We start from the raw sequence: 12207 nt of genomic DNA on the forward strand, positions 1-12207 counted from the left end.
AGACTGAAGATACGTTATGTTCTTGTGGTCGGTGTAGATCAGGATGGGGTGAGCTGCACCCTCTAGAAGATGTCTCCATTCCTCCAGAGCCAATTTGATGGCCAGTAGCTCCCGATCCCCAATAGAGTAATTGCGCTCTGCAGAAGAAAAAAGTCTCGAGTAATAGCTTTATACAACTGCCTTTCCTTTGGAGCTCCTATGGAACAGAAGTGCACCTGCACCAACAGAAGAAGCGTCCACCTCCAATGAAAACTGCCGAGATACATCAGGATGATGGAGGATCGAGGCTGAAGTGAAGGCTTTCTAGGCTAATAAATGCGGATTCTGCCTCTGGAGTCCACACCTTGGCGTTTACACCCTTCTTGGTAAGGGTAGAGATGGGAGCTGTCTGTGATGAGAAGTTTGGGATAAACTGCTGGTAGAAATTGGCGAATCCCAGGAAACGTTGTATGGACCTCAGGCCTTGAGGACGTGGCCATTCCAGGACAGCTCTTACTTTCTCAGGATCCATCTTGAGACCTTGATCTGAGATGATATAGCCCAGGAAGGACAGACAATTCTTTTCAAAGATGCACTTCTCTAGCTTGGCATATAAACGATTCTCCCTTAATCGCAGTAGAACTTGACGGACATGCCTCCGATGAGTCGTCGGATCTGGGGAGAAAATCAAAATATCATCAAGATAAACTACAACACAGACATAGAGGAGACCTCGAAAGATATCATTGACTAATTCATGGAAGACCGTGGGAGCGTTACACAGTCCGAATGACATCACCAGGCATTCGTAGTGCCCGTCTCGAGTGTTGAACGCCATCTTCCACTTGTCCCCTTGACTGATTGGGATGAAATTATAAGCCCCATGCAAGTCTGGTTTTGGAAACATTTTGACTCCTCGTATACGGTTAAACAGTTCAGATATAAGTGGCAACGGGTATTTGTTCTTGACTGAGATTTGGTTGAGACCACGGTAGTCAATGCAGGGTGGAAGGAATCCGTCTTTCTTTTTAACGAAGAAGAACCCAGCCCCGGCCGGGGAGGAAGACTTTCACATGAAACCCCTCTACAAATTTTCCTTGATATAGACCGACATGGATAGAGACTCTGGCAAGGTGAGAGGATATACCCGTCCACGCGGAGAGAGGCATTGGGAACCAGTTCAATGGGGAAGTCATAAGTCCAATGTGGAGGCAGTGTCTCCGCCTCCTTCCTGCTGAAGACATCTGCAAACTGAGCAAAATGGGGGGTAGTCCCATGACTGATGCAGATGAGGCTGGACAGGATCGATCTGAAACAGACAACGACTGAGGCACTTGGAGCCCCATTGGAGAACCTCTCCAGAATTCCAGTCCAGGACTGGGGCATGCAGTCGAAGCCAAGGCAGGCCCAGCAGAAAAGGTTTGATGGCCTTGGGCAAAACAAGAAATTAAATTAGTTCAGAATGAAGGGCTCCAACTTGGAGCTTCAACAGCTCGTGATTCTCCGAGGCAACAGCCAAAAGGTGTCTCCAGGGGAACTGTGGCCAACTGGAGATGATCCACTAGCTCCTTTTGGATGAAGTTTGCCGCGGACCCGGAGTCTAGATAGGCAGAAACCTGATGCGTCCTCTAACCGGATACTATGGTCACAGGAATAGTCATCTTAGAACAGAATGCTTTATTTGGTACCGTTCCACCTAGGGTTGTCTCTCCAACCAATCCTAAGCACTGGGGTTTCTCTGGCCTCTGGGGACACAAACGCACACACTATGGCCACCGAGGCCGCAATATAGACAAAGTCCAGAAGTGCGTCTGAGTTGTCTTTCCTGGGTAGACAATTTGACTCTGTTCATCTGCGTAGGATCCTCTGGTGGGACGACTGAGGAGGATAGTAAGGCTTGCTGGAAAGTAGAATCCAGCCTAGGAAGTTCTTTCTCCCGGAGAACCTCTTGGGAATGCTCCCGGATCCTCATGTCAAGCCGGGTGGCAAGTAGGATGAAATCGTCCAGGATAGATGGCAGATCATGAGCGGCCAGCTTGTCTTTAATCCCAGAAGACAGACCCTGCCAGAATGTGGCCACCAAAGCCTCCTTGTTCCAAGTTAATTCAGCAGCCAGGGTACAGAACTGGATGGCATACTCGCCCACGGAGTTGTCTCCCTGGTGTAGGGTCAGCAGGGATGCAGCAGCCGAATAAACTCTCCCAGGTTCCTCAAAAATGAAGCGGAAAGTCCGTAAGAAGCACTGCAAGTCACAGGTCTCTGGTCCCTGATGTTGCCACAGAGGATTATCCCATGCCAGGGCTTTGCCAGTAAGGAGAGAGATGATGAAGGTGATCCTGACGTCATCAGAAGAGAAGGCCCTGGCATGTAGTCTGAAGTGGATCTGGCACGGATTCAGAAATCCCCTGCAGGTCCTCGTGTCTCCGTCCATAACGAGGAAGTAGCGGCAAGAAGCATAGGGAATCGGCACTGGTACTGACAGGAAGTGTAGCAGGAGGAACAGCAGAAATGGGTGCGGTGACGACTGTGGCTGGAGCAACCAGCCGATGAGCAATGGCGTTCACCGACAGGAGGAGTTGGTCTTGCCGTGACTGGAGTTCTTGCATCTCGGCCAGCATGGCTTGTATCATCAAGGTCTCAAGTTGACCAGCGGGGTCCATGGCCTGAGTGTACTGTCACGGTCTGTGGGTATGTGGACCCACTAGGCCGCACCGCCGTAGTGGGGAGGCAGCTGGCCAAACCACAGAGCACCCCAGCAATACAAAGTCCCGCACAAGGGCACCTGAATAGTCCAGACAGTGGCCGAGGCTTTGCCACGGATGGAGGTGGGTGCAGCAGGTTACGCCAGACGTGTCAGGTGACAGCAGGTGCAGCACGTTGCGCCAGACATAGCGGATCACGCTGGACGAGGAATATGGCACTGGATGTGGCAGATGACAGCAGGTGCAGCACGTTGCACCAGACGTGGCGGATCACACTGGACGTGGAAGATGACACAGGACGTGGTAGATGACACAGGATGTGGCAAACGACAGCAGGTGCAGTAGACACGACTCCAACACTAAAAAGACCAAAAAACGTCCAAGCAAAAATGACACAAAAGTACTTCTCAATATGAAAAAATACAAATCTTTATTGTCCCGTTATGGGAATAACCCCTCTCCCACAATTACATACAATGGTTAAAAAACATATAATAAAAAACAACCTCGGACAAGAGACTCCACCATGATATAATCAGGTTTTTAGTTAATTGAAAAAGACCAATAACAAAGTTAATTGTTTACACCAGAGACCAAGTATCTAGAATATGGTCTGTCAGGTTGCACCACAGAATTATTGCATAATAATAATAGCACAATAGCAATAAATATCAATATTTAACCCCTTAGTGACCACCAATACGCCTTTTCACGTCGGTCACTAAGGGGCCTTAGGCTAGGCTGACGCCTTTTCACGTTCGCCTAGTCTAAGTCCTGCACGGGTCTCCCGTGCAGGCTGGAGCCGGGGCTCAGCTGTCTAATGACAGCTGAGCTCCTGCTCCAACGCCCGCGATCGAAGTTTACTTCGATCGCGGCCGTTTAACCCGTTAAATGCCGCCGTCAATAGCGACCGCGGCATTTAACTTTGTTTACAAAGGGAGTGAGCTCCCTCTGTCACCCATCGGCGGCCTGCAAATGCAATCGCGGGTCTCCGATGGGGTGTCATGGCAGCCGGGGGCTTGATAAAAGCCCCCAGGTCTGCCCTGGACATATGCCTGTTAGGACGCGCCGGAGGCACGTCCTAACAGATTGCCTGTCAGATTTACACTGACAGGCAATAATGCTCTGGTATACGAAGTATACCAGAGCATTATATCAGCGATCTGAAGATCGCACAGTAAAGTCCCCTAGTGGGACTAATGAAATAAATAATAAATGTGAAATAAAGATTAATAATAAAAGTTACAGTAAAAAAATAAATAAAACAATTTTTTTCCATAAAAAGTGGTTTTATTTAGTAAAAGTGTAAAAAATAAATAAAAGTACACATATATGGTATCGCCACGACCGTAATGACTCCATTAATAAAGTTAATATGTAATTTAAACCGCAAGGTGAACACCGTAAAAAAAAAACGCAAAAAATAATGGCGAAATTGCTATTTTTTTTCCATTGCCCCCCAAAAAAGTCATAATAAAAATGAATTAATAAGTCCCATGCACCCCAAAACAGTACCAATCAAAACTACGTCTCGTCCCGCAGAAAACAAGCACATAAATAATTTTAGTTCAAAAGTGTTTTTATTGTGCAAAAGTCGTAAAACATAAAAAACCTCTACATATGTGGTATCGCCGTAATCGTACCGACCCATAGAATAATGGTAACATGTTATTTACGTCGCATAGTGAACGGCGTCAATTTAAAAACGCATAGAACAATGGCGGAATTTCAGGTTTTTTTTATAATCCCCCCAAAAAAAGTTAATAAAAGTTAATAAAAAAATTATATGTACCCAAAAATGGTGCTATTAAAAAGTACAACTAATCCCGCAAAAAACAAGTCCTCATACAGCTATGTAGACGAAAAAATAAAAAAGTTATAGCTCTTTGAATGCGACTATAGAAAAACGAATAAAATAGCTTGGTCATTTTGGCCTAAAATGGGCTGGTCACTAAGGGGTTAAGTTGTCCACCATAGGTAAACCTATGGGCGTTGTACAGAGGAGTGTATGACGCTGACCAATCAGCGTCATACACTTCTCTCCATTCATTTAGTCAGCGCATAGTGACATTACGTTGTTCACTATGTGCTGTCTTATACTGACACATTAACGTTACTGAAGTGTTTAGACAGTAAATAGACATTCCTTCCAGCCAGGACGAGATGTCTATTCACAATCCCGGCACTTCGGTAACATTTCTGTGGTACTTGCAGCAGAGCAAAGCGTAATCTCGCCGTAACCTGTCATTTACAGCGAGATTACGCTTACTCTGCTGTAAGTACCACAGAAACGTTACCGAAGTGCCGGGATTGTGAATAGACATCCCGTCCTCGCTGGAAGAAATGTCTATTCACTGTCTAAACACTTCAGTAACATTAATATGTCAGTATAAGACCGCACATAGTGAACAACGCAGTGTCACTATGCGCTGACTAAATGAATGTAGAGAAGTGCATGACGCTGATTGGTCAGCGTCATACACTCCTCTGTATAACGCCCACTTGGTCTAAAGTAAAAACACACCAACTTGGGCATTAAGAAACTAATCAGCATAAAGCTAAAATCGCTCTTAACGTGGTAAAAATAGATAATTTTTCTAAATAAAAAGCACTGATGTCACCTACGTTATAGCGCCCATCTCCTTATGTAGGAGATAGTGCACTTATAATGTGGTGACAGAGTCTCTTTAAAGAGACTCTGTCACCACATTATAAGTGCCCTATCTCCTATATAAGGAGATCGGCGCTGTAATGTAGGTGACAGTAATGCTTTTTATTTAAAAAAACAATCTTTTTTCACAACGTTAGGAGCGATTTTGGTTTATGCTAATGAGCTTTCTTAATCCCCAAGTGGGCGTACTTTTACTTTCGACCAAGTGGGCGTTGTACAGAGGAGTGCATGACGCTGACCAATCAGCATCATGCACTCCTCTCCATTCATTTACACTGCACTAGCGATATAGATCTCGCGAGATTTGGTTTCACTTGCTGGAATCTCACAGAAAAGATTCAGAAGTGTCAGGATTCTGAGTACACATGACGTCCAGGCTGGATGGTCATGTGTTTTCATTATCAGGACACTGTAGTAATGCTAGGGCTTGTGTATGAGGCTGCACATCGCTATCGGCATCATGCACTCCTCTCCATTCATTTACACTGCAGTAGCGATATAGATATATCGCTATATATCTATATCGCTAGTGCAGTGTAAATGAATGGAGAGGAGTGCATGATGCCGATTGGTCAGCGTCATGCACTCCTCTGTACAACGCCCACTTGGTCGAAAGTAAAAGTACGCCCACTTGGGCATTAAGAAAGCTCATTAGCATAAACCAAAATCGCTCCTAACGTTGTGAAAAAAGATCGTTTTTTAAAATAAAAAGCATTACTGTCACCTACATTACAGCGCCAATCTCCTTATGTAGGAGATAGGGCACTTATAATGTGATGACAGAGCCTCTTTAAGGCTTAGTCACACGACAGGGATAATCGGCCGTGTGACGGCTGTTCTTTTAACGGTCGTCACTCGGCTGCATTAAAATTAATGTACGTCTATGGGGCTATTCACACTGCCTTTTTGTAACTGACTGTGTGAACGGCCAGTGAAAAAATAGGACATGTCCAATATTTGCCCGTTTTTCCGGATACCTCAATTCTATAAGGGATCTTGGAAAATAGGTCCCGATTTGACACCCGTTCGTGTGAATACGGCCTAAGACGTGAATCTTTCTTTTATCTGTGAATACTGGCATCTGTTGACATTTTAATATTTACGCAAACATCCAAGACTGATCCTTTGTTTCCTTCAAGATTAGCAGTGCCAGTTGTTTTGCCCACAGCTATCTTGTGTCTATATCTTCTATTTCTGATCCATCTTATTTCAATTTTAAAACAACTCCCTTTATGGACTTTCTCTTTACTCATCCCCTTTTCCCACTCCAGTGCATATCTCATACTTGTCAGAAGTTTTGAACAAGACCCAGTCCCCAGTCTCCATCCTTTCTGGACTGCTGTAACAATCACATTAGTTATCCTACTTATTCCTCATAAATAATCTGCTGAATACCTTGGAACTATCCAGCTCCAAAAAACATTTTTTCCCCTACAAATTTCAGACTATGGAGGATATTCATGTGTCAGCATAGGCAAAGCCACCAAAGAACAGTTTATTTTGTTGTGTAGATGGTTCTGGCAAGATTTAAAAAGTTGCTCATGTTTGTGTGTGGGGGAGGGGGGGGGTACGCGAGAGACATGATATTTCTAATTGTCTAATTTATTGAAGGCGCCATGAACCACATAGCGTGTGAAGATACCAGCCTTATCTGTGATGTATTTCTGAGATATTTTGTTGGTCTGTAATCTTTTTGTTTCTCTCATACACTTACAGGAAGTTGATATTCTCGATATCACCTTAATAAGAGACACTCGAACAGGAAAGTATGCCAAAATACCTAAGGTAAGGATGGTGTGCTAGTCTATATGAATAATGTGAGTCCATGAAAACCCTCCCATCCCCCCTCCATTCTTTGCTGAAGGGGCTCATGATTTTGCTTATTACAATGCTAATTTATTTGTCGCTTACACAGCACCAACATATAAAGAGGGAGATGTGCTGCCGACATGATGGACATGTTTGGGGATGGGCACTTGTAGTAATGATCGTTCTTCCCCATACATTACAGGTCATAGCTCCTCGTGAAAGTAGCAAACAAGCGCCGATCTAAAAGGACCTTTAGGCTGGCCGTACACATTAGATGTATGTCAGCCGTACCTGCCGATTTCGGTGGGACCAGCCAACCATCTAATGTGTATGGTGGCCCCCCACAGCAGTAGCGAGAGAAGCGTCGGGCAAGTTGAATTTTGTTTGCAACAGCCATCACCATTGTATGGCCACCTTAAATGCTGTGTACACCTTTTGAAATCATGTTTTGTTTTTTTTAAATAAGTGTGATTGGTGCAACTTTCAAAAGAGTTTTTATTAAAAATTATTTTTACTTTTTGAGATGCAGCTGCTTTATATCCTGTATCTGTCAGGTTAGCAGGACTGACGGGTTCAGGGTCAGCAGGTCCTGCAAGTCTCTGACACACAGGCTCGAGCTGTTATCGATCACATCTAAGTTCATAACTTCGATGTGATCAATAACAGGTGGATCCTGCGTGTCACAGACATGCAGGACCTGCTGACCCTGAACCTGTCCGGTCCGCTAGATACAGCTGCTCTGTATACAGAAAGCAAAGCAGCTGATATAAAATAATTTTTCATAAAAAGTATTTAGAAAGTTGCGCAAAACACATTGATAGACATTTAAAAAAAACAAACATTTTAAAGGTATGCATATCCTTTAAAACTGTTACTTGATCCTGCCGACACCAGTCCCATTAGACGGCAGTTATCTAGGGATAAAGACATCATTACACCTGATGGGAGATTAAAAGCAGGAAAATTGGGGCAGACGTAATTGCATGTACTGGCGTTTTTCGCCACGTCTTTGACGGACGTAATTTGGAGCTGTTCTTCATTGGAGTCAATGAAGAACGACTCTAATTACGTCCCAAGAAGTGTCCTGCACTTCTTTTGACGAGGCTGTAATTTTACGCGCCGTCTTTTCACAGCGACGCGTAAAATGACAAGTCGTCGGCACAGTACATTGTAAAGCCCATTGCAAGTAATGGGCAGATGTTTGCCGACGTATTGGAGCCGTTTTTTCAGACGTAATTCGAGGCGTAAAACGCCTCCATTACGTCTGAATATCGGTCGTGTGAACCCAGCCTTACTGTTTTATTGCATGCACAGGCGTGCGATGTAAGGGTATGTTCACACGCTTAAAAAAACGTCTGAAAATACGGAGCTGATTTCAGAGAATACTTCCTCTGATTTTCAGGCGTTTTTGAAGCTGAAAATGAAATTTGGAGCTTCTTTTGAGGCTTCTTTTCAGACGTTTTTCATAGTGTTCAATGGAAAATCAGCTCCAAAAGACCCCTCAAGAAGTGACATGCTACTTCTTTTTACGGAGTAAAAAGACGCCCCGTATGAGCTAAATGCTGTTTTTCCCATTGATTTCAATGGGCAGATGTTTGTAGGCGTTCAGCTTCCGTTTTTTCAGGTGTTTTTCGAGGCGTAAACTCCTCGAAATACGCCTGAAAACAATGCGTGTGTACATAACCTAATAAGGCCTCGTTCACACTGAATTTTTTGCAGGAGGAAAACTCTGCCTCAAAATTCCGTTTGGGATTTTGTCCTTCCTGCATGTCGTTTGCCGCGATTTTCGCAGCGTTTTTCGCTGGGGCCCATTGAGTGCTACGGGCAAAAAACTCCGCGAAATACGCTCTCTCTGCCTCCCATTGATGTCAATGGGAGGTCAGAGGCGTAAACGTGCGAAGATAGGGCATGTTCCTTCTTTCTCCCGCGAGGCGGTTTTAACGCTTGCGGGAAAAGACGCCTCCGCCTCCCATTGAAATCAATGGGAGGCATTTTCGGACGGTTTTTGACGAGTTTTGCGGAGCGGTTTCCGCTCCAAAAAGCTCGTCAAAATACTCTGTGAGAACAGGGCCTAAGTGGTGTCTGTGTTTTTGCAGTTGTTCCTTCCACTTTGTGTTAATGGATCTCATCTGCATAGTACAGGTTTTGACGGCAACTTAAGCCACTTTATATGTCAGAATTATATTATTTGTACGATTACTTAGAATTACCAATGAAATAAAATTAGTTTCAGGCTGACACATATAGTAAGCAGATGGTAGACATTGCGAATGACTGGTAAGTGCCTCTGAGAATCATTGTGTAATGAAATGCTGAGGTTTTGCAATGAGGAAAAGGAAACGAGTTACTTTGTGTGAAGGTAAATATGAGTAAGGAATGAGATCAGTTTCAGCAGAGCTTTGGCTCCATCTGTTGTTTAACAGCAGTACTGCATCTATAATGTTGCCTTGCTAGTTGTTTATAGGGAATAGATATTTGTCGAGGAGATCCTGACTTTTTATTAATATGAAGAAATGTAGTGAGCAATTCACTCTTTGTTCAACACATTTAAGACTGCTTAATTAATTGCTAAGACACTGGGGCAGATAAACTAATAGTGTCCTAAATGAATACAGATTAGAATTGTACTAGATGCGCCAAATTGATCACAGTGGCTCATGCTGGATGCTAAATTTGGCGCATCTTGAGACACTTTTGTCTAACTTTATGCCACCTGTTGGTTGTCTTTCTTTAAACCACTTTTTTGCCCAAAAAGTTTAAACCCAATTTGACTAATTTATACCGCACCTATTACCGGCTTAGCCACACACACTTGTCAAGTGAGTCGCAAAGATCTGTTCATTTTGGTGTATTTCATTAATAGTTTTGTCTTAAATGATTTTTGCCAAAAAGAAGGTGCATTGTAGGCCAGAATTCTGGCGCAACACCAATAGCAAATTTGCCCCACTGTGTAAATATTGCTGTGGCTGTTCTGTTATGGACAAATTATAATATTAACCCCTTAATGACCGGGCCTGTTTGGACCTTAATAACCAAGCCAGATTTGTCAAATCTGGTATGTCTGAATTTATCAGAGAATAACCCTGTGAAAGTTTTGAATATCCAAGTAATTCTGACATTGTTTTTTCGTCACATGTTGTACTTTATTTTAGTGGTAAAAAGTAGACTGATACGATTTGCGGAAATTAATAAAAAAATAGAAAAAGTGAAGAAATTTTGTAAAAATTATCATTTTTCCCTCATTTTAACTGCAATATGTCACTTATGTACACACATACTGTACAATTTTTTTTATTAAATATATATTTCCATCTCTTTACTCTATTTTGGCAGCACTTTTGAAAAGAAAATAATAATTTTTGAGCAATTTAGAAGACTTACAAGTTTAGTAATAATTGTATAAATTTTGAAGTACATTTTGTTTTACTGCACCAAGCCAGGTTTTCAGAGGCTCATAGGTGTCAGAATGGTGGAAACCCCCACAAGTGACCTCATTTTGAAAACTACACCCCTTAAGGTATTTATTAAGGGGTGTTGTAAGTATTTTGACTCCACAGTTTTTTTGTAAGAATTCATGCAAAGCAGGCGTAAAAAAATATAATTTCACTTTTTTCATAAAAGTATCACTTTAAAGACCGATTTCTTTGTAAAGCGACCATGAGAATGAAGAAACACACCCCAAAATCTATCACCCTGTTTCTCCTGTTTTCAAAAATGTCCCCATTGTGACCCTAATGCGTTGCCTGGACACACGGCAGGGCCCGAAAGGGAGGGAGCACCCGGAGGCTTTCAGGACTCATATTTTGCTTGAAAATGTTTTAGGCCCCACTGTACATTTGGAGAGGTTTTGAGCTGCCAGAATGATAGAAACTCCCCATAAATGACCCCATTTAGAAAACTAGACCACTTAAGGTATTTATTTAGGGGTATAGTAAGTATTTTGACCCCACAGTTTTTTGCTCAATTTAATACATAGCAGGTGAAAAAAAATAACATTTCACTTTTTTCATAAGTGTCAGTTTGAAGACCGATTTCTTTGTAAAGCGTCCATGAGAATGAAGAAACACACCCCAAAATCTATCACCCGGTTTCTCCTGGTTTCAAAAATACTCCCATTGTGGCCTCGATCTGCTTATTAGACGTGTGGCTGGGCCAAAAAGAGAGGGAGCACCCTTTGGCTTTCAGGGCACAATTGAATAAATTCTAGGCCCCATATCATGCATTTAGAGGCATTGAGCTGCCTGAACAAAAAAAAAAAACACGCAGAAATGACCCCATTTTAAAAACTAAACCCCTAAAGGTATTCATCTAGTGGTGTAGTGGGCATGCGGACCAAAACATTTTTAAAGGAGGAAATAATGGGTATTATTTCAGTCACTATGGATATATAATGTTTTCTTCAAACTCTTATTACGTTTCCACATGAAATAGGGGAGACGTGGTAGAAGGTTATTTTGTTAGAAATATGCCACATTAATAAATTTGTGCGGCATACAGAAGAGAAGTGAAGCCGTGTATTCATAATGGATACATGTCGCTATAGACGTATTTGCCTGTACTTATGACTATGTCTTGCTGAAGAAGCAGTTGGTGCCATTATGATGTCATTGTGGACAGAATTCTGTCCTAATATAAAATCAGTCAGAGAGGAAAAAATAAACTGTACTGGAGTGACGGGCAATATCTTCAAACAAATGGAGGAAAATGTATCCAACTATGTTGCAAACTCGAGTCTGTTCACTAGATAGAAGAACACCTGCAGGGCTGCCATGACAAGGTTTGTTTTTTTTCAGTGACTGGTTGTACAACGTCTCTTTAGCTCCATCAATCCTTATGAGGGACGAACGTGCCAAGTGACGCGGTACACCATAACAGGCCCCTGCCCGGCAAGGTAGAAACCACTATGTGCACAAAACAACCAATCACCTACAGAATATATAGAGGGGCAATGTCCAAAACCATCTATAGGAACAGTAAAGGATCACTAATCCCCAAAATGATGTCAGTATTTCCAGAAGAACCGTAACAAAGCCCATGGTGTATTGA

At 42.9% G+C, this 12207-nt stretch overlaps 1 protein-coding gene across 2 annotated transcripts in view; it reads left to right on the forward strand.

Moving 5' to 3' along the window:
- The window catches only part of PLCB3 (phospholipase C beta 3), a 227733-nt gene that overhangs the window by 146374 nt on the left and 69152 nt on the right, over window positions 1-12207 (forward strand). For both annotated transcript variants that reach the window (XM_075837265.1, XM_075837264.1), the window contains one exon: window positions 7069-7137. In XM_075837265.1, coding sequence (XP_075693380.1) covers window positions 7069-7137 — 69 coding nt within the window. The remainder of the gene's footprint in view (window positions 1-7068; window positions 7138-12207) is intronic.

Source organism: Rhinoderma darwinii, chromosome 9 (genome assembly GCF_050947455.1).
Source record: "Rhinoderma darwinii isolate aRhiDar2 chromosome 9, aRhiDar2.hap1, whole genome shotgun sequence".
Classification (NCBI taxonomy): Eukaryota; Metazoa; Chordata; class Amphibia; order Anura; family Rhinodermatidae; genus Rhinoderma; species Rhinoderma darwinii.